At 39.5% G+C, this 23,534-nt stretch overlaps 1 protein-coding gene across 3 annotated transcripts in view; it reads right to left on the bottom strand.

Moving 5' to 3' along the window:
- Positions 1-12,369: 12,369 nt before the first annotated feature.
- SLC9A3 (solute carrier family 9 member A3) overlaps positions 12,370-23,534 on the bottom strand; it is a 60,843-nt gene continuing 49,678 nt past the window's right edge. Inside the window, exons 14-17 of one of the 3 annotated variants that reach the window (XM_068162969.1) lie at positions 23,364-23,439; positions 21,595-21,708; positions 19,575-19,821; positions 16,956-17,038 (exon numbers count right to left, since the gene is read on the bottom strand). In XM_068162969.1, coding sequence (XP_068019070.1) covers positions 17,035-17,038; positions 19,575-19,821; positions 21,595-21,708; positions 23,364-23,439 — 441 coding nt within the window. In that variant the 3' untranslated portion in view covers positions 16,956-17,034. Of the gene's footprint in view, positions 17,039-19,433; positions 19,822-21,594; positions 21,709-23,363; positions 23,440-23,534 lie in introns of those variants that run through there. The other 2 variants (XM_068162966.1, XM_068162967.1) reach the window with 2 other exon arrangements.

Here is a 23,534-nt window from a genome sequence, read left to right as displayed (position 1 = left end):
TTTTCAAACCCAATGCATTCTATGATTCTGTTGGAATATTTCTGAATCTATGCCAGACAGAAGGGCACTCATAGTTCCAACTTAAACACATAATGTGATATGTATTCCACTTTCTTCCAAGAAATATGGTATGCTGGGGATTCACATACTGATTTCAGTTGGGAAGATTTCTGAGTTATCATAGAGGTTCTCCTAAAAACTATAGTCATAAGGGAAGACTGAGCCATTGCAATTACAGAGCTACACACTCCCTCTAATTTGCTCTTCCTGTAAGCAAAGACTAGATAAATACAGTAGTAAAGACTAAAGACTCTAGAAGAGCTCAGAGCCCTGGTGGTCAGGACACTTGCCTGTTACAGGAGACTGAGGATTAAGGTAGGTTGAATAAGACAGAGTACAGTTAAAACTTTGTCAGAACTTCCCAGGCAAGCATCCTATTGCTACTGGTTTGAACAACAGATGGGTTTTTTTTCTTTCCTATTATATGAGAAACCACGTTTCCATTGTGATACAGAATGGGAAAATGTTCAAAGTCTCTCATCTTTTTCAGGCAGGAGGTAAAAAGAAAAATCTCTCTCACCCTAACTGTCACAAAAGAAGAGAGGATATTTTTTCTCTGAGTATGGTACTTGCCTGCCAGGGGAAGCAAGACTGGACAAATTTCTTACAATGTCCTCTCATGTCTTTTGTTGGGTGACCAATGGTACAGTTAACTGGAGCATTTATATTTGCTGGAGTGATTTTTGGTTGGGTTTTGTGTTGTTGTGGGCTTTTGTTGGGTTTTTGTTTGTGGGGTTTTTATTTGGTGTGGGTTTTTTGTGGGGTTTTGTGGGTTTTTTAATTATTTTTTTCTTTATTCAGGGAGGAACATGGTGGTCAAGGATGAGGAAAAGGCCAAGGTGTCCAATACCTTCTTTGCCTGTCTTCACTAGTACAAAAAATTGTTTACTGGATACCCATCTCCCTGAGCTGGGAGATAAGGATGGGGAGCAGAATAAACCCCCCCATAGTCCAACTGCTGCACCACAAGTCTATGGGGCCAGATGGCATACACCCAGGGGTACCATGGGACCTGGAGGAAGAGCTCACCAAGTCACTTTCCATCATTTACCGCCAGTCCTGGTTAAGTGTTCCCAGATGACTGGAGATTGGCAAATACACCTACAAGAAAGGCCAGAAGGGGGATACAAAGGACTACAGACCTGTCAGTCTGACCTTAGGAGCCTGGAAAGGTCATGGGAAAAGTCACTTTAGTGCTATTATCCAGCATGTTCAGGGCAACCAGATGATCAGGCCCAGTCACCAGGGGTTCATAAAGGGCAGGTCCTGTTTAATGAATCTGATCTCCTTCTGCCACAAGGTGAAACAATGGATGAGGGAAAGGCAATGGATGTCATGTCTCTTGATTTTAGTAAAGGCTTTGACATTGTTTCTCACAGCATCCTCCTGTAGACACTAGCTGTTCCTGACTTTAATGAGTAGATGCTTCTCTGGGTTAAGAAGTGTCTGGGTGGCCAGGTCCAAACACTGCTGGTTGCTCTCTACAACTACCTGAAAGGAAGTTGCAAGCAAAGTGGGGTAGGTCTCTTCTCCTTAATATCAAGTGATAGAACAAAAAGAAATGGCCTGAAATTGTGACAGGGGAGGTTTAGTTTGGATATTAGGAATGTTGCTTTACTGAGAGAGTGGTCAGGCATAGGGATCAGTTGCCCAGGGAGGTGGTGGTGTCACCATACCTGGAATTGTTCAAGAAATGTGTGGGCATGGCACTTTGTGACATGGTTTAATGGCCATGGTGATCTTAGGTTAATGGTTGGGCTTGATAATCTTAGAAGTCTTTTCCAATCAAAACCATTCTGTGATTCCAAAAATCTAGGATGGCTTACTAGACCAGTTACCTTGGAACTTTTCAACCACTGCCCCAAATGTACTAGATAAGTAGGTAAAAAGGTCCAAATATGCTAGCTAAGCAGTTCAAAAGTTGTACATATGCCTTAATCAGTAGCTGTTTGTATTGTGAAAGGCACTACAACTCATGCAAGCTTCAAGCAATTTGCACATTTTCCTTTTCTACAGGGATCAGTTACATGGTGCTGTTTTCAGCATTTGCAAAACATAAATAAATGTCATAATGCTGTGGCACCATCTGCTATAGATGAAAAACAGGGGAAACTACTTAATATCTTGACAAGAAGTCATGCAAAACCAGTTAAAAAAATTGCAACCAAAAGCAAACTTCATTGCATTCTGGCATTCAAGGTGTTCTAATACAGGCTTTCAGCATCCTTTTCATGGTCAGCATCACTGTACCTATGTACCTGTGAAACACAGGTCACCAAAAGGTATACAGTTTTTGCTTTGGTTTCACTAAGTGTTCACCAAAATGCCTTTGCATTTGCCATATTGACAGCTCAGGAAAGAAATTGAAAATCAGTCAGGTAAAGCAAGAATGGCCTCTAGTGGTGAAAGCAGCTGGGATCGTTTTAAAAGTGGAACAGGCAAGTTACACTCAGTAGTGTCTTTCCGTTTTAAACAACAGAGCAGTCTAACAAAACTTAGCTGGCTAAGCTATGAGGCTCAGCTTTTGTGATCACTTAGAAAACTTTGTAGCATCCTATGCTTTCCCTTTTCACACTCCCCTTTCCAGGAAACTGCAAGCTCTCTCCTGGGAAGGCTTCTACTAAGGAAGAATCCTAGGATTCTACAGAGGTTGCTCAGTGATCATCTTAAAATAAGAATGAATCAAAACCCAGGAGACAGCAAGGATTGTGAAACTCTGCTTGATATGTGATGTTTATGAGGAGATACTGTGCTGATAAGGTGAGGCAGCCCTCCTGAAATTGCAGAAGTAATGCCAGCAACCAACCCAGATGCTTTGTTGTAAATAGTGTATAACCTACAGTAAATTAATCCCAAAGACACTCATTAACTAGAATTTACAACTCTTGGTTTGCAAAACACATCAGTTTGTTGGCATCTTTTGCCTTACTACAATATTAGACCTGATCTGAGTATACCTGCATTAGCAAGGCGTGTGCATTTGATGATCACAGAATCAGCCAGGTTGGAAGAGACCTCCAAGATCATCAAGTCCACCTGATCACCCAACCCTATCTAATCAACTAGACCATGGCACTAAGTGCCTCATCCAGTCTTTTCTTAACCACCTCCAGAGATGCCAACACCACCACCTCCCTGGGCAGCCCATTCCAACAGGCAATAACTCTTTCTGTGAAGAACTTCTTTCTAAGATCAAGCCTAAACTTGGGGTGTGGATTTGATGACCTCCACCTTTGGCAGCTGTATTTATTCAAGGACAAACCTGTTGAAGCACACAGATTTACAGAGCAGCAAGCTATCTACAGGCAATGAGATGCCACTTGGAAACTTCAGGGAGTAAGGGGAGTGAGAGGGACTGGAGATCACAATCTGGAAGGTTCCTTTTGAGACCTCACAGGCTGAGGCATTTTTTTAAAGGAAAGCTCACGCTGTATGGGGGATTCCTCTACCAGAAAAGAGTCAAATGGATTAAGAAGAAAAAGCTTCTCCTGCTACTAAACTTGGAACAAATCCAGAAATCACTAAAATGTTGTGAGGTGATTGTAGAGAGCAAGGAAGTGTCTGACACTGCTGTCTTTATTCTTACTCTCTTTAGAGGGGGGAAAAATTGTAGTTGTTATATTGTTTTGATAAATATTCTGGTCCTCATTTTACTGTGATGTCCTTGATATATGTATCTATTATTCAAAGACAGAAAATAAGATGGGGAGAGAAGGAGACACCAATGGAAAAGTATCAAATTTAATCAGTTGAGGACGAGTAATCTATTTCGGCACTTGATTCTGCATATAGGGCTGGTCTCAAGACACTCAAAACCAAGAGGGTTTAGAAACTAAACCAGTGTTTGACCACCCTCTTAGTGAACAGATCCTTACTAATGTCAAGTCTTAACTTCCCCTGGTGCAGATTTGAGCCATTCCCACAATTCCTATCACTGGATACTAGGGAGAAGAGAATCAGTACTTCCTTCTTCACTTTGCCTCCTCAGGAAGCTGTACAGAGCAACAAGGTTGCCCCTCAGCCTCTTTTCCTCCAATACAAAGTCCTCAGCTGCTCCTCACAAGAAATTCTTTCCAGCTCTTTCGCCTCTCAATGCATTCAAGTACTCTCACATCCTTTTTTAATTGTGGGGCCCAGAACTGCACATAGGAGTCAAGATGAGGCCACAACAATACTAAACACAGCAGGATAATCATCTCTTGTGGCCATGCTGTATTTGATGCACCCCAAGATGAGGTTTGCCAGCTTCGATGCTAGGTCACTCTGCTGATTCCTTTGGAGCCTGCTGTAACCCAGCACCCCTAGAGTACCCTTTCTGCAGGGCTGCTTTCCAGTCTCTTCTCTCCAAACTTAGACTCATGTCTAGAATCCCAGGTGCAGAATCTGGCATTTTTTCCAGTTAAATTTCATGCCATTGATAGTTTCCCACTGTTACTATCTACCTACACCCCTCTGAAATTCCCCTCATCCCTCAAAAGAGTCAAGAGCACCTCCTAAATGAGTATCATCAGCAAACTCACTGATGATGTATTCAACCTCTGTATGCAGTTCAACGATAAAAATATTGAAGTGGCCCAGTAACTGGGCCTTGAGGAACACTGATGGTGACTGGTCACCAGCCACATGTAGCCACATTCCTTACAGCCCTTTGAGCCCTGATCTTCAGCCATTTCTTCACCCAGCACACTATAATATCCTAGTTCTGTGCAAGAGAAGCCATAGCCGCTAGCTCCTCTTTAACTTTAGTAATTGTTCCACATGACAGCAATGCCAAGATTCTATAAATTCTGCTGATACTTTGTTTGAAAATACTGAGTTTACCTAGGCTAATTTAAGGACTTGATACCATGGACCTTCTGCTCAGTTGCGTTTTCGTAATGGTGATAAAAATTGAAGTTGCTTTGTCTTTCACAAATGACTTCTTGGGACACAAGTTATAGAGCAGTTTTTACAGCACTTACAAACTCATAGAGTCTTTATAGAGGTGTTGGTGTAGTGACTTTCTAAATGATTTACATATTCCAAATGCAAAAGGTGGTGAATGTGAAAGGAGAATTTTTCTGGAGTTGCACACGCTGTCCCAGTTTGAACAATGCTTTACCTTGCACATAACTTTGCATTTCTTTTCTTTTCAGCAGAAACAGGGCTATCAGATGGTTAGAAGTGTGGAAGAAGCTTAAAATCCACAAATTACTTTGCCAAAATTAGGGCTTTGAAGCTAGCTGATTTATCTCTATTGGTTTAACCTTTTGTTACATTTCCAGTAGAACTGCATTTAATCTTTCCATTGTTTTCATTAGAGGTGAATTAGTTTAAGCTTAAAAATTAAGAACAGCAGAAGAATTCCTAGGTGAGATTTTATATTCCACTTTTCTACTTCTGTTCAACAATTTCAAACTGCCTAAAGAAATATGCAAAAAAATACCTGGTCTAGCATCTTCCTAGTACGGAAAAGAAACTGACAGACACAACCCTCTGCTCCCTGCAGGAGACATTTGTTGCTGATTTTACAGAGTGATCCACCTCTTGCTGAATTCAGCATTGTGCTTTCAGGAAGCATGCATATGTATACATAAGGAATCCTGAAAGTCAGGAAAGGTGTACTCATGACTGAAAACAGAAAAAAAAGTCTGAACAGAAGGATCAGCTTTGTACTGATAAGAGGTAAGTAGCTAAGAATGGGGGGGGAGGGGGGGGAGGGGGAAGTAGCTAAAATATGCGCATGTGAATGTTCAAGGTAGAAAAAAATGAAGACTGAAACGGGTAAAGCTGATCTCAGAGGAAGATAAGGTAGATAGGTACAAAAGAGTCCTATATCACCCAATAACCACAGCTGAATTCCTACCCACACATACATATTTCCAAAGCCTCACCCTAGAGGGTGAGGATTCCTTGCTCTTATCTTTTACAACCTTAATGATTCTTTGATTCTAAAAATGCTTTGAAATGGTCTCCTCCCAGGCTCCTGACTTCTATATTTACACTTTTGCATTACCAGTTAGTTGCTCTTGTATGGATGTTCCAGTCTCTTATCTCTGTGTGTTCCCATCATGAATTGTGTGATTTTCTGTGTCACGCTTTTCTCTGTGAGTCTCACAGTCTTAGTTTATTCTGGCAAATAATACTTTGTGAAATGTCTCAAATGTCTTTTGGACTTGATGAGGTCTTTTCTAACCTTAATGAGTCTTTGATGCTATGATTCTGTGTGGGTGGATGGATAACTTGTGGGGTAGCTGAACAGCAGGTAAGAAGGCCTTCACCAAAACCCAGTCTATTTCTGTTCTCATCATCTGGTATCTATGACTATGGGACTCATAAGTAAACTTCCAGATTGTGATCTCCAGTCCCTCTCACTCCCCTTACTCCCTGAAGTTTCCAAGTGGCATCTCGTTGCCTGTAGATAGCTTGCTGCTCTGTAAATCTATGTGCATCAACAGGTTTGTCCTTGAATAAATACAGCTGCCAAACTGAGCTGACTTCAGGCTTAAGAAGCCCTATCTTATGTCTAGGAGATGGAGAGTTGGCAAGACAGCTTACTTCCTCATCCCTGCTTTGCCATAGTGCTGCTCCTTTTGAAATGGACCATATTTGTCATCTTTTGTCTAGTATCTTAGTGGTGTTCCTCCCTCATGCCTGTAATCCTCACAGTCTAGTTCCTTCTGTCATCTTCTGGCAGCTTTCTTACAGCTTTTGGTATTGTTTTGCTTTGCTTCTTTCCTGGAGAGAAACAGGAGCGGCAGGTACTTTCTGTTCTTCTCTGCACTTCTTTGGAGCTACAGTGTGTTCCTCCTTCTCTCCTTCTAACTGTGGTTGAGGGAGCTGGGGCTGTTTAGCCTGGAGAAAAGGAGGCTTAGGGGACACCTTATTGCCATACACAGTTACCTGAAGGGTGGTTGTATGCAGGTGGGGGTTGGTCTCTTCTCCCAGGCAACCGGCAACAGAACAAGAGGACACAGTCTCAAGATGTGCAGGGGAAAGTTTAGGCTTGATCTTAGAAAGAAGTTCTTCACAGAGAGTTATTGCCTGTTGGAATGGGCTGCCCAGGGAGGTGGTGGTGTTGGCATCTCTGGAGGTGGTTAAGAAAAGTTTGGATGAGGCACTTAGTGCCATGGTCTAGTTGATTAGATAGGGTTGGGTGATCAGGTGGACTTGATGATCTTGGAGGTCTCTTCCAACCTGGCTGATTCTGTGATCATCAAATGCACACGCCTTGCTAATGCAGGTATACTCAGATCAGGTCTAATATTGTAGTGAGGCAAAAGATGCCAACAAACTGATGTGTTTTGCAAACCAAGAGTTGTAAATTCTAGTTAATGAGTGTCTTTGGGATTAATTTACTGTAGGTTATACACTATTTACAACAAAGCATCTGGGTTGGTTGCTGGCATTACTTCTGCAATTTCAGGAGGGTTGCCTCACCTTATCAGCACAGTATCTCCTCATAAACACCACATATCAAGCAGAGTTTCACAATCCTTGCTCTCTCCTGGGTTTTGATTCATTCTTATTTTAAGATGATCACTGAGCAACCTCTGTAGAATCCTAGGATTCTTCCTTAGTAGAAGCCTTCCCAGGAGAGAGCTTGCAGTTTCCTGGAAAGGGGAGTGTGAAAAGGGAAAGCATAGGATGCTACAAAGTTTTCTAAGTGACCACAAAAGCTGAGCCTCATAGCTTAGCCGGCTAAGTTTTGTTAGACTGTTCTGTTGTTTAAAACTGAAAGACACTACTGAGCGTAACTTGCCTGTTCCACTTTTAAAACGATCCCAGCTGCTTTCACCACTAGAGGCCATTCTTGCTTTACCTGACTGTTTTTCAATTTCTTTCCTGAGCTGTCAATATGGCAAATGCAAAGACATTTTGCTGGCTGTGTTTTAGCACCTACGTACAGTGATGCTGACCATGAAAAGGATGCTGAAAGCCTATATTAGAACTCCTTGAATGCCAGAATGCAATGAATGATGAAAATCATCCAGAAACACAGTTTTGCTAGCCAGGAAGATTATGTCTGAAACCTTTGTACATAGGACATTGGAGAAATGGGAAGTGCAGAACAGAAGAGGTAGAGCTCATCTGTAGAGGTGGAAGTTGAATAAGAGGATGAGCAGGGGAACAGGAAGAATGAGAATTTCATAAAGAACAAATCCATATAAGGTATTTCACCCCACTTTTCACCCTTTATCAAAACAATATAAGTTGTAAATTTGTAATATATTTTTATACTTTAAGGCCTTTTCTTTTTCCCCCTTGATCCTCCAATCTATACATCATCTGCCAATTATTGTAGTATTCAGTCAATTTCTTATGAGTCAATGGGATTCCCCCCTAATCTTTTCAGTGTCCTAATATACAAATCAGAGGACCAGCTTTCAAAATCTCTGCATCCCAAGACTGTGCAGAACCCATGTTAAAACAGTACAACCTTACCAGGCCAATACAGTAGCGCAAAACAAAATACACAGACAAGATACCTAAAATAGCAAGATGCTGGAGACTTGCAGCACTTCTTAAGTGGGACTATAACCCACAACCTCTTTTTACCTTTATAGCCAAACCTTGTGTGGCTTTCCCTGCACTTTACAGACAGGCAGTCCCTTTATTTTTTCTCAAGAATGTGTTTTTCCAAATTCTTCAGTCCAGGGATTCGAGGCTCCCTGCAAGAAGCCCTTGGTGCTGGTTTAATGTCCCACAGTCCTATGGATCTCTTGAGATTCAGAAGCAAAATCCCATGTAGATTGCCAAAAATGCCACTGAAAGTTTGGAATGAAACTCCTTAACACCAATGTAGTTCTAAGGAGCAGGCATTCTTTAATACACTGTTGGATGCACAGGAGATTGTTCCACCTCGTGTGCATACCATTTGGTGAGGGGTGAGTTAATTTATGCATGTTTTGTTCACGTAACCATGGTATTTCTTGGCAAGGGCCATGTTTTCATAATCAGTTCCCATAAATAATTTACATAATTTCTCTCCCCCTTGTGCATCATCCCTGTTATCCTGGAGGGTCTTTCTGACAGTCTCTAGTTTTAAACTTTGAACTCTTCTTTCCTCATATAGTCATTGGTTAGCTCACCACTTTGTTTGTCAGGAACTTGATTGTACCATCTGGTTCCAGCTGGTTTTGAAGGTCTCTTTGCTGGTACAGAAAGGGAAGCTTCAGTGATAAGGGTGTGATGAAATTGCTGAGATGGTGCCAGCTGCCCAAGAAAGTTACAGTTGTAACTATCTTTCAACACTACCATGGGTAAAGAACATGAGTTTGTCGTGCATGTAACTTCGGAATGTGCTTTCTACTTCAACTTATGTGCATGTTCATCTTATAATTTGCAGTTGCAGTACTTCCTTATCTCATCTATGAAAAGATTCTCTTTAGGCTTCCACTCTTCTCAGGCTTTCATTTTTCTCCATCAACAATACAGTTATTCCCCCCTCGACACATCGATGCTTGGTCTTCTTCTGATACTGACATGATTCCTCAGTCCAGCAGAGTTACAGACATTCTTACAATAAACTTATAACCATTCCTCCTGGAATTTTTGAGACTTACTGCCTCTACATGGAATTGCTACCACTCAGGATTTCTGTTCTGAGGAGTCTGGCTGTCACAGCTACTGGAGTTGTCAGACCTGTTCCCTTTCTCCATTGTCTATGTTTAGCCTGTGTGTGGGGCAGAACTATAGCAGTTGCTTTGTCACCTAATGACCTCTCCCCAGCAGACAAGGAGGATCAGCAAAAGGAGAGAAGATACATGAGTTGAAATGAAAACCAATTTAATGAAACAGCAAAGCTAATGTCAATGTCAAAATAAATTGTACAAAGTTATACTCAGCCCAGCAAATGTACAGTGGTCATACTAAATGGGAAAGCAATTTCACAGAAGAAAGAAAAATAATCAGGCTCAGAAAAATCCCAAGCAGGAAAATCCCCCTTCTCCTCAGCAAACTTGTCATCTACACTGGCTGACTCCAAACTGCTAATGGTCTGTAGCCCATGGCTGGCCCAGGATTCTGTCCCAGCAAAACTGGAATATCTGTTCAGCACTTCCAGCCAGCAAGCAAAAATCACAGAAGCACAGAATCACAGAATGGTAGGAGTTGAAAGGGACCTTTGGAGTATATCTAGTCCAACCATGCTGCCAGAGGAAGTTCTCCTAGAGCAGGTTGCACAAGACAGCATCTGAACATGCTTTGAATAACTCCAGAAGTGGAGACTCCACCAACTCTCTGGGCAGCCTGTTCCAGTCCTCTACCACCCCCAAAGTAGAGAAGTTACTCATCCTCATGTTTAGATAGAACTTCCTATGTACAAGTTTTTTGCTCATTACCTTTTGTCCCATCACTGGACACCACTGCAAAAAGGCTGGCCCCATCCTCCTGGCATGCTCCTTTTAAGTATTTGTAAGCATTGATAAGATCTCACTCCAGTCTCCTCTTCTCTAAGCTACAAAACCCCTAGTCCCCAGCCTGATCATCTTCAGAGCATATCTCATGGGCTTTTTAATAAGTGTGGATCTCAGGTTTTGGCACCATACCAGTGGTCTCCATACCAGTCTCCAGGCTCAAAGCCTCCCAGTCTATATCCTGCTCAGAGAAACAAGTCTCTCTATATATATGTCTTCCTCTTCAAAGGCTTCAAGGCATGACTTTTTACAGCCCAGCTGTTTTTTCCCTAGTGTTTGTCTCTGACTCTTACTCTGTGTATATTGAGCTCAAAAAATCTCTGTACATAAGGTAAAACTTACCCAAACCCAAGTGACTGAGTAAAGAGATGTTACAGTGGGGGAAAGAAGGGCTTGTTACTGCAGAGAACAAGCTGCCAGTAAACCCAGTGGAAAGAAAACATTAATGTGCTCATAGGTGGAACATTGGTGCTAGCACAGTAGAGCTAGCATTAATGTGCTCTTTATCACCTGTGGGGCAGGGTGCTCTACCAGGATCCATGAGGCAAAGAGAGCTCCCAGGATGTAATTATGACAGTAAATATTTTATCCCCCAGGGTTTTAAATCTATTCAAAGTCTATGCCTTTATTGACTTCAGATCTACAGGAGATCCTTAAGGTGGTAATAAATCTTAGGCCAAATATTTGGAATGCAGACTAATACCTGCATTACAGGTAAGAAAGCTTTATCTTTCTTAAAGAATTATTGGGTTTTGGTTTTAAACCTCTGAAATGTTGAAAATCTCTCTGGTTGGTTTAGCTCAGAATGCACTAAGTCTATGCTGACCAAACTCTGAAGAACAGCTAGGGGTAACAAAACCCCAAACCATCCAGACAAGACTTGTTGCTGAAATGAAGGCTAATAATATCCCACTTCTAGATCTGAATCATTGCAGACACTCCTTTGACTGGCTCATCCCCAAACCCCCATTTGACTCAGTGAAGCTTACAGGTGCAAGGATAGCTTGAAAAGGCTTTTTGTGGTGTGTTCAGACCACCAAAACAGTTTAAAAACATCAAAACATATCTGGGAATTGAAAGTTTCATACCTTTTTTTTGCTGGGGATTTGAGTTCATGTGAAGTATTACCTAAAACCTCTTTGACTGTTCACTCTTTGCCTTTCTTGGGTCTACTGTGCTGACCACAATTTTATATTTGTTAATGTTTCTAAGTAGTGGACAGCACTGAATTGTCCTTTCTTCTGTGTGCCAGTTGTGTTGTACATATTACTTTGCAAAAGCCTGTGATCTGTTTTGGTGTGGCGTGCTTCTTGGCTCATCAAATTAAGAAGCCATGAAATCTGATTTATTGAAACCCTCACCAACAACTTTCGATGCTGATTTTTATTTTCCCCAACAGAAATGGCTGTGCATGGCTGCTGTATGCTTTGTGCATCAACAAATGTGACAATGGATGACACTACCCCCACTACTGATTTAATGAACAATTAACTCACACTACAAAACCAATTATATCTATGCTAGGTATTGCAGTACCTTATTTGCTAGCATATGTTGCAGTCATCTGTGCTTTTTTAATTTCTTCCAGTAGCACTTACTTGACTACATTAAATATTTACTTTCATTACACTACAAATGAATTTAGAAGTTATTTCTTCACCTCATGCGTCTTATCCATTGTAGAAAGGGATGTCAAGCATCAAAGCATCCTAACAGCCGGCTGGCAGTAGAAATGGGAATTTTCTCTGTGATTACAGAACACTCAGGAAAAATTTAGTAATCCAGTACAAACCAGATTAAATTTTCTTGGTTTCTGTGTAGAAAAATCAAGCTGGATGGCATTAGTGACTAACAAATCTTCAAAAAGCATCGCACAGTAAAAGAAACTCCCAAAATTTACTTGAATCCTTGCATCAAAAGAGTTATATTATAATGACATGATACATACAATTGTGTATCTACAGTTTAAATTGTAGTGTTGTTGTAATGGCAAGGGATATATATATATATAATGAAAAAATATGGACCTTCTAAGGATGGAAATACTTTCTTATAAAGTCAATGGGAATTCTGCCATTGACTGCAGTAGGACTAGAACTATACCAGAAGAGTCATAGTTGCCAGAGACAAGGGAGAACTGTGACTTCTGCTTCTGCTTTTAATGATTTGTGTTTTACAAACAGTATGAACTACCTGCAGCGTACTATTGTCTTTTTTACTTTGGGAGCAGAAATACAAACTTCTCAGAAGTCTTGCATGGAAAGTCTTCTCTAAACGCACTAGATAAATTATTCTCTAAATCACTTGCCAAAGCACTGGGATTCCACCAAAGTGATACAATTTATTACCAAATTTCTCATTATGATGTGCTATTAAAATGTTTCTATAAAGATACATTAACAGAACAACCTGACTTGTTTAAAAATATATACAGTAGGTTGACACCTTTTTCAAAGTTCACACAAAAATCTCCAAACAACAGTACTCCAAAGAGCGACAATTTAAGGCACGTGATTAATTTGCAACCTCTGTTATACAAATCTTCAGCTAGACCATGTATTTGTAGAACATAATTTCATATATTTCAATAACTGGCTTCACAGCTCAGAAAGACAGAGTTCATCTGAGTGCAGGCAACACCTTTTTAACATTGCTAGGTCATAGTGCAGTAAACGTCATGAAAAACAACATTGTCCACGGAGCAAAATTTATGGAAGAGACGTCAAATATTTCTGCATCTCATCTTTTTACAACAAGGGTGACCATAGTTACTTTTTTCAATAAATAACAACTGTGGAATTCCCACCTTGCCTTTCTTTGACAGAACATGTCAAAAAAAATAGAGTTTTCAGCCAAGGAAGCAAGAACTGACCTGGTGATTTCCTAAATGCTCATTCCGATCTAATCCACAGAGTAAAACAGAAGCTGATACATACAGCCAGATCCTCATCAGCAATCTAATCTAGACTGCTGTGATGGACATTGGTGGTGCTTAACTGATTATACTGTGCTCAAGAGGCAATTAGACACTTGCACCTACAGGACACAGTGAAATGTGAAAGTGTATAGAAAGAGCATGGGGGGAGGGAAATAAAAGTGAGACATGATAAACTCTTGTAACCTACTTTTTGCATACACCCTGGTAGACATCAGGAGCAATTGCCTTAGGAAGAAAAATAATAAAATAATTATAATCCACTCTATTTCTAGCTAAGGGTATGTTCTCAATATAGAAATTAAGGACATGAAACTTTTCTCATCACATTTCAAATGGAGAAACTGTACTAAACAAAACCCTGCTGTAGAGGCAGTTATACTAGAAAACATATTCCAGAGGCATAAGAGCTTCAGAAACGATGCAAGGTATTTAAGAAAAAGGTGCATTCACTGTTGGAATTGTCCATTGTCCATCCTTCATCTGTTCAGCTATGGTAGCACAAGACACAAAATTCCTAAGACCTCTGAAAGTAAAAGGAGAGTTAAGCCCTATGTATACAGTGTCTTTCCATTTCCTCTGTTGTTAAACATGGCATGATATTCCTTCCTGTTTTGCAAAAACTCCGCAGAGTGCAGCCATCTCAAAACCAAAGGGGATCCTGATGACTTTTCACTGCTGTATTTAACCATTGCGGTGTGTATTGGTTCTCTGTTGTTGAGCATAAAAGCATACAAGAACATGAAAATCCACCCTGTGATTTTCAAACTTTCATACTCTTGCGTATACAACACTTATCTGGTGAAAACTTGAATGACAATTTACAAATATTGTCTTGAGGTAGCCTGTACACAGATTGAAAATGCTCTAATAAACATGTGGGAAACACAGTTCACAGTACGGTTCTTCTTCCAGCGGCAACACATCAATGATCTCCATACAACAGCAACAAGAAATGAAAGTTTTATTTCTCAGCAAACACTTGGTGACCATCTAGCCAACTTTGGTGGTGGTCCTTCAGCATTATGTTATGAGGCTGGAGGTGAGATTTTGGCACATTGCACCTTACCTGTGATAATATTTGGAATCAGTCATGGTCCTGCTACGTATCTATGCCAGTGACTAAAATACTTGTCCCAGTTACAGTATCTGGAACAGCGTTAATGTGCTCTACTTCAAAATATGTATTAAGTTCACAAAATAATTGTATTTACATTATTGAATTATAAAATTAGCATCTCTACTGGTGACAGCCTTCTGTCTCATGACCCTCATTAACAAGGCAAGCTCTAGGTGATGAAGTTTTCGAGTTAGAGACTGCAGACAGGCAGCTGCTTTTGGTTTGATATAAAAAGAGACAGTACTCCAAATGTAGTCTCTAAAGGCATATGTTATGTATCCATCTAGGTTTGTAAATGGCATCACATGCCTGTAATTTGTACTAGCCTAGTGGGTAGTTTTAGCAAAAAAAATGATATATAAAAGATATGTGGGCAGGAATTTTCACACTCCACTCTTTTTGGGTGTCTGGGTAAATCTCAAATTTTATATCTGATATAGAATCACCTAGAACCTCTTAAAAATCTGTGTATAAGGTAAAACTTACCAATTAAGGCTCAGCTGGGTCTAGTCTTATGCAATTCATATACCTCCCCATGGATGTCCTAGCTCTTGTACAAACGTTTTTCACCATATCATAGCAAATAGAAATAAGATACATCTTAGGATCATGGAAGCAGCTATGATCTTATCGTCTACTAGGGTCATAGAATCTTTGCTACTTATACCACTGAAGATTTATAGTCAAAAATTCAGGACTCAAATCATCTAAGGCAGAATATAGCTAGGCCAGAGGACGATAAACCAGCATGTAATGTTAGACATCCATGAACAGTCTCAGAGTTTTCACTTTTATTTAGATTAGAGCTACCTTTCACTGCTTTCTCCAGCTGTCTTCAAGGGGGTGTAGTTCAGATTCATAAGCAACAGGAGTCTGGTGCAATATTAACTACTGTCATTTAACTGAAAACTTGAGATGAAAAAATAATAAGGGAAGTTCCTAACACAAAGAGATACATTCAGAATAGCCAAACTACCTCTATACAAAACATTGAACCATCAACATCCTGAGTCATTGTGGCACTTAAACCATGTGGTAAAACACAGCATGGTATCTGAGAGACCAATATCCTGACCACCTCTTCAAAGTGATACAAGACAATCTAACAGAGTGTTTGGAAGGTGTCTTCCAAAGCAGCATTAAAAATGGCAAATATTTATACTTCTGAGTGAGGCTATTTTTAAAACAGAGCAGCTTAATTAAGAATATGAAATGAGTTGATTGTGACCAAACAAACTACAATTCTGAGCTAGTTCTGGATATTCTTTCATCCCAGTGCTATTGAGTAGAGGAAATGAAGAAGGAAGGAAAGAAATGGCCTTCCTGGAGCCCTTGAGTAAATTTTAAGATGCTAGGATTTTTCTCTCCCTGGAAAGTTTTCTACCAGAGTCAATATCCCACAATTACTCATGATACACATGTTCAAGAGCAGGAAAAGATTTTTCTTTAGCTTGCATTTACAAAAGGCACTGATCCATTTCAATTAAAGTAGGCTTCACAGGTGAGAGACTAATAGTTGTCTTCTCCTACATCAGTTTCATACATCATAAATATTGAATTCCAATACTGAAGTAGCAGATTCAGCCTATTTCTTCAAATTTATTTATGGCATAATGGCATAATAAACCTTTTCCATGTAAAAAAAAAAATCAAGGATTTCCTATTTGAAAAGATTCCTGGTTTATCCCTTCAAAAATAGAATTAATTTTTTGTAACAGTCTACATGAAAAAATAACAAGGAGGCAAATTTCCTCTTCACTATGCACCCTTTCATTATGAATGAGAGCCTAAAAATATAAGTGCAGCAGAAAAGCTCCAGTGTTTCTGACATCACAGGACCCCCCCCCCCCCCCTTTTAATCTGAAACCATTCTAGAGTAGATGCCATAAACCAATAGCTTGCTTTCTATTTTGACAGAAGCCCTCTGTTTAGGTTATTCCCTCTCATCTTCTCCTTTCAAGTAAGTCCTGGCTCACAACTGTGTTTCCTCTTGCTCCAAAGAATGTGGAGGGATGTGGCAAGATGCTGGAAGAGATGCTAGTTTCTGAAGCTTAGGGTGATGCAGAGGTTTTGGCTTGTGAAAAGAACGTCGGCTTTGTACACGTCTGGCTGCAGCAGATCTGTAATTTCCTTGCACATCGAGCAACATTCTCTTCTCTTGGGGGTCCTTCATATAAGAGTCTTCCAGGCCTTCAAAAATAAGTAGAGAGGTCTCTTCTTGTGAATTCTCTGACTTGTAACTAACTTCAGAACAATAACCGGAGTTTACTGTCTCTTTGTTATTGGTGTCTGTACCTGCTTGCCAGAATAGATCAGGTATATTTGGGTCACAAGAAGCTATATAGTCAGAGACAGTAGAAAGAGATATATTTCCTCTGTTTTCCATTGAAGAATAATTTTGTGTCCATGGCATTTGCAGACAAGATGGGAAGAAGTGGAGGGGAGTCATTGAAACCCCCTGGTTTTGGTTTAGTTGGTCATCCGAAGAAGAGTATTCTGTCATTTCAACATCATGGTCCATATTACCTGTAGAGCATAATAGAAACATTTGAAATACACACTTTCTATACTAGTGGGACGGCTTTGCTTTTGCCTATTATAATGGAAATATTATGAAAATGAGTGGTTTAAGATTATTTTCTTTCTTTCTTTCTTTTTTTTTTGTTGTTTTTGTGTCTAGGGAACTGTACCTTGTCCCAGTTTTTATCTTGCATAACCCAAAGTGAGTTTATTAAACTTTTTATCCTTGTTGAATATCAGACAAAACTTAATTCAGTGTCTGTGATGAACTGCCCATTTCAAATGTTTAGAATATAGAGCCATCATCTGGTCATTAAAGCAGATTTTTTTTATCTTGAAATATTGGAAACTTTTGAAAGGAATTGTGCTCTTCCAATCAAGTAGGAGAGGGAGTCAATTTTTATTGACAGCAGCCAATTAGTTTTCTCTATACTTTACACTGTGTAGAGAAACTTCACATTTCCTTTTTTTTTGCTTCCAGTTTACACTGTTTTTTGAAACCTTTTAAGTGAGATTTTGGTATTCTCCTTTTTGTAGAATTTTGATAAAAAAATCCAGAGGACAGTTTCACAGAGTAATCAAGTGTGAGTTTACTAGCTTGGAAAATCTAACTTCCCCAAACACTTTTTAAGAAATACAGGAGCTAATACCCAGTGATTTTGATGTATCAAAGATATCTGAACTTTGACAAGAACTTTGACATACCTAATAAAAAAGTCAGTTATAAATAGGGTAATAGTATGGAAGGAAAGAATAAAGGTTCACAGGAAAATCTTCAACAAGTCGTATACCTATATTCATGACAATGTTCATTGTAGGAAAAAAAAGGTTAAGAGAATTTCAGTGTGCTTAAAGTATCAAGGAGAGGTTTTCCTTTTGGAATGCTGCTCATTGTTCAAGTTTTTAATCAGCATGTTGAAGTTTAATTCCCAGTTCTTCAATTAGTGCAGTGCTCATTTTAGTACATCATTTAACAAAATAATCAAAGATGGATTGAGAAGGAGCTGAGTAGTATACCCAGTCAGAGACCTACAAGGCCACTCCAGTGAAGGAAGTGATGTGCTTCCTGCAATTAGACTTGGACTAGCACCATCTTCTTCAGGGACAGAACCCAGAACAGAACTAAAGTAGAATTTCCTTTTCTCTTTTTCTCAAATCAAAGCTACCAGCCTTTACTCTTATTCTGAATTCTTTGTCTCAAAAACTTTCATGAAGTAACTACAGAACTACTTTCAAACTTCAAAGGCAAGTTCCAATTTCTTTATTTGTTGGTAGAGAGAGGACACTAGGTAATTCATTTGTGATCATGGATTCCACAAAAGAGAAGACATGATGAAACCAGCTATTGCTTTTCATTGCATAATCCTAATAATGCCGTGCATTTTATTTGATTATGATGTCTGAACTGTGACCTGACCCACCTCATTTACAGCACTGACTGTGTTGATTAGAGAAGTGAAGACTGCTTTTTATGTTGTGGAAAATTTCCACAAAGAGAGAATTAAAGGGCAACCAGGACATTCATTTAAGCCCAGAGTTAATTTAATTGTAAACCTCTGACACATTGGAAGCAACAAGTTATTTACTGCATCAGAAAGCTAAGCCTTTTGCTGGCTTCAAAATGAGGTATGGATTCAAATAAAAACAGAGTTTAAGGATAAAGCCTGAATTCTGCTTCGCCACAGTCTAGCTTTTGTGAAATTATTTCTGCTTGTGCAAGGGAACTCTGATACATCCTAGTAAGCATGCTTCATTTTAAAATGCTTTCTTGTGTTAGTTAATGACAACCTCACCAATGTCATTGAACACTTCTCTTGTAGGAGGGGGCCCATTTCCCCCTTCTGGGTGCATGACCTGGACAAACGCTCAGAACTCTCAAAGCTTCTTAGCAACAGAGTAAAAAAATCATATTCTCATTATGCTAAGAATGAAAGCCCAACTCACTGCTGGTCTAGGCCTGCAGCTCCTATTTATCCACCAGAATACAGTAGAGTCCAACAGGTTAAATGACTTATCTGACTTTTTATGGGCAAACTATATCCTTTGGTATGAGCAGCTGGGCTGTCTTTCTGTAGCTTTGGACTACTTTGCTTACATCTGCAGACAGTAGTGACAATGTTACTGGAAAAGACCAATCACTCTTTAAGGGAGTTGAATTGGAATTACCAGATTCCTATTAGGGACTTCAGGTACAAATTTTATCTTCTGCAACCAACTAACCAAGAGACCTGGAGCCTCTTGAAAATGGATACATAACATTCCAGTATTTGGGATTCTATTTTCTTGGCATTTAAAATATTCATGCCAAAACAAAGAGCAGGATTCCAAATAGTTACACAGCACTTCTGCAGAAGGAAAATGTAAGTTACTTTGTAATTCAAGCCGAAGGAAGACTGAAGGTGTATAGTTATATGGAGAAATCAGGCAGGAAAGAGATGTTCTGGAAGAAGAAAAATCAGGAAAGTAAGTTTGCTTGTCAGTGGTGAGTGTTGGTAGGAAGGCTGAATAAAAGTAAAGGTGATAATATCTTTTAAAATTTTACATATGTGTTGATTCCGGGAGAAAAGATCTGGGTCGGTCCTCTGGGCCATCTGCTAGCAGGAAGGAATCTACTGATTTATTGCTGAGCCGGAATGGAGTGAGTCGTCTGAAGTTGGTTGGAGAGTATGGGATCTGCACTCGGGCCCTTTGTGATGGTACCACAGTATCTTCACTGGATAACCATGGTGAGAACTTCATGTAGATGCTTTGGTCATCATCATCAGCTGAAAATACTGGGTTATCAATTCCTAGAATGTTCATGAGTGACAAATCAAATCAATCAAAACAATTTCTTGGTAAGACAACAGGATGCTTTGTAAAAGGACAATAGACCTAATAGGGGGAAAAACAGGCCAGTATAACCAGTATAGGTGCTACTAGACCATTTTACACATACAGGTTGATCTTGCTACCTTGATAAATGCCAGTCACTTTGGATTGCTATTAAAGAGAAAAATAGGTTATTATATCCAATATGCAGTTGTGTTAGGGTTAACTGGAGATAAAAAAGCAATTAGAAAAAAATCACTGAACAAATATTAACTAAAATAAAACACAATATAAAATAGATGCAAAAACCTCAGATCAAACCCATACAAATGAAGCAAAACTTTGGAAAAAAATGCAAAAGCATAAACTGCACAACTCCATAAAGGAATGAGTTCTCTGTGAGGGAGCTAAATCAATCCATGTAACAGTCAAAAGTAAGTTACAGGAGCCTTTTAAAATAGAGTTCAAGATTGCAGTGTTTGAACAGAAAAATAAAATACAAAATTAGTTTAGGTCTGTGTCTCGCCACTCAATTATTTTTGTGTTGATATCTGGATGTTTTCATATCTTCTCAAACATAGAATTTGTCATGTACAGATGAAATGGTTTTATCCCTGTCTGCCAGAAGAGTACAGACACAAGACTTTTTCTTCACTGCATGCAGTGTTACATGTGAGCACACAGTGGCACGCTGAAAATTCAAACAGAAAAGTGCTAAAGAGAATTACTAAATTTTCACAGACTCACAGAATTGCTTTGGCTGGAAAAGGCCTCTAAGATCATCAAGTCCAGCCATCAGCCTAAGACAACCAGGCCCAATAAATGATGTCCCAAGGTGACATGTCCACATGATTTTTGAACACCTCCAAAGGTAGTGACTCACCACCTTCCTTTTCCTATGCCTGACCACTCTTTCAGTGAAGAAATTTTTCCTAATATTCAATCTCAACTTTCCCTGGTACCACTTCAGGCCATTTCCTGTTGTCCCATAGCTTGTTACTAGGGAGAAGAGACCAACCCCCACCTCACTACAACCTCCTTTCTCCCCTCAGTCTCCTCTTCTCCAGACTAAACAATCTCAGTCCCTTGACCTGCTCCTTGTAAGATTTGTTCTCATATCATGTAGTTGCTGTTACATATGGTGACTGACTTTCCATTTCTTTCTTTTGGACACTTTCTGAACTTGAAACTAAATCCAGTGAATGTTCCAGGAATGCTGCAAATCTATCCTTTTCAGTGACTCCTATAAGTCTATAAGGATCTGAGGCATTTGTGAATTTAAAAGAATAAATCTTGCTTAAAACCAAACAAAACAGCATGGTATTTCTCGGAACAAATTGCTTCAAATGCTGGTAGAAGCCAGCTCCAAAGGACTAGTATTGAGTTGCCTTGTAAGGTAGGATGACAACAAAATAATGTTTTCCATTCCTAGGAATAATTAGCAGGTTTAGATCAAATTTAAGCAGTCAGACTCACAACTTCTGTCAGCAGCAAATGCTCTCCATACCCTCTGGATATTCAAAATTCCATTAATGAACATAAATATTAAGCAAATCAAAACAAAACAAAACATAAAATACAGGCTAAATCAGCAGCATTTCTGGTTTTGGGGGATTTGTTTTGGTCTTTCATTTGTTTGTAGGTTTCTGTTGTTGTTTGTTTGTTGGGTTGGGTTTTTATTACGTTTGAGAAAAAAATCCCCAAACAACAAACAAACCCCAAACAACTCTGTAGATAATTAATATTTTCACCAGTAGGAGTATCTGTGAAGTTTTGCTTCGTAACATTAGCCAGGAAATCAACTCCTTTGCCAAGATGTAAAGTTTCATAATCATTGTTTTCTTCTGATTCAGAAAACTCCAAATCTGAAAGAAAAGAAAAAAAAAAGTCCAATTCGATCAGAGATTCATAACAGTTCTGATAGAAAATGCTATTTCATCCCATTGTGATGCTGGCAGCTATCAAAGATACATCTTTAAAAAGACTCTAGATAGGAGCAAAATTTAATCAACAGCTGTAGCACTAAAATGCAGATGTGAATGTATATAGAGTTTGCATATTAAACTCCAATCACATCAAGAAACTCATCACAGGTTTCCAGCTTGCAGAATTATCTGGTACTATGATAAGAGAGAAAATTCATACTCTGGCTAAGCTTTGTTCTAACAGAATTATCTGCTTTCCTGGGTTTGAAACAAATCAACCCATGACATGGCATCACTGCTGCTGCTACGGTTTGTGTCTCAAAAGCTCACATGTTGATCCATGTCAGGCCATTACACTGGCCGGTCACTGCATTTCCATCCATTGACAGAGACCAGCAGTGGTATCCTGACTGATTTCAAATATTATAATAGAGTTTGCTACTTCTGCTTCAGTATGGTCAGTTTTACAACAGCTATTAAATCACTTACTAAGACTATCTTGCAATTAAGCTTGTATTCTTAAGTAGAGGATGACATCTATACACAGCATTCTTTACTAAGACAGCACTGAATGACCCACTTAAAAGTGTTCAGAAAGCTATTCTCATCTAAACCAGCTCTAGAATATTACTTTTTCAGCCAGCCTGTATGCTCTAGAAAATTATTCAAAGAACATACATAACAAAAAATATTTTTGCAGGGAGTTACTGAGAAAAAGGTGAATCCCTCTCTACTTCAATTCTTTTTAAGATTGAAAGAACAGGAGAAAGAACAACAAATAAGATGTAGTTCAGTGTCTTTTAAACCTCATTTCAGTTTTTAAGTGACTTTTTAATTACGTAACAAATATATTAGCATCCATCATGGGATCACAGAATCATTTACACTGGTAAAGACCTTTAAGATCATCAAGTTTAACCATTAACCAAACACGAACAAGTGTGGTGCTAAACCATGTCCCTCAGCAACACATCTTGACATCTTTTAAATACCTACAGGGAAGGGGATTCAGCCATCTCCCTAGGGAGCCTGTTCCAGTGTTTGAGAACCCTTTCAGGGAAGAAATTTTTCTTAATGTCTAATTTAACCTCCCTTGGTGCAATTTCAGGCTATCTCCTCTCTGTCGCTTGTTACTTGGGAGAATAGACCAACACCCACTTCATCACAACCTCCTTTCAGGGAGTTGTAGAGAATAACATTTCCACTCAGCCTCTCTTCTCCAGACTAAAAAATCCCAGTTCCCTCAGGTGCTCCTCATACCTCATGTTTGTTAGACCCTTCAGCAGCTTCCTTGCCCAAAACCGAACACAGTATTCGAGGTGCAGCCTCACCAGTGTCAAGCAGAGGGGGGCAAACACCTCCGTCTTCCTGCTGGCCACATTATTTCTGATATAAGACAGGATGCTGTTGGTTTTCTTGGTTACGTGGGCATATGCTACCTCATGTTCAGAAATGTGTCAATCAGCAGCCACAGATCTTTCTCTGCTGGGCAGCTTTCCAGCCACTCTGCCCCAACCCTGGAGTATTCATGGCGTTGTTGTGGAAGGAGGAGGCACTTGACTTTGTTAAACCTCATACTCTAAGAGTATTTTTACCTTTTTCCTTCAAAGGAAAATCTTGCACTGGATTTTCTGAAGGTATTTTCCCATTTGGTATTGCACTACTATTTCGCTGAAACAAAACAAACAAAGTTATTGAAATCATCATCAGGTAGCAATGGCAATAACCTCCTTGGAAATAACATTAACCCCAAGGTCTGTGGTAAA

The sequence above is a fragment of the Melanerpes formicivorus genome, unplaced genomic scaffold (assembly GCF_026170545.1).
Source record: "Melanerpes formicivorus ecotype bairdi unplaced genomic scaffold, bMelFor1.0.p_v2 SCAF_69, whole genome shotgun sequence".
Classification (NCBI taxonomy): Eukaryota; Metazoa; Chordata; class Aves; order Piciformes; family Picidae; genus Melanerpes; species Melanerpes formicivorus.
This window is presented reverse-complemented; position numbering and strand designations above follow the sequence as displayed.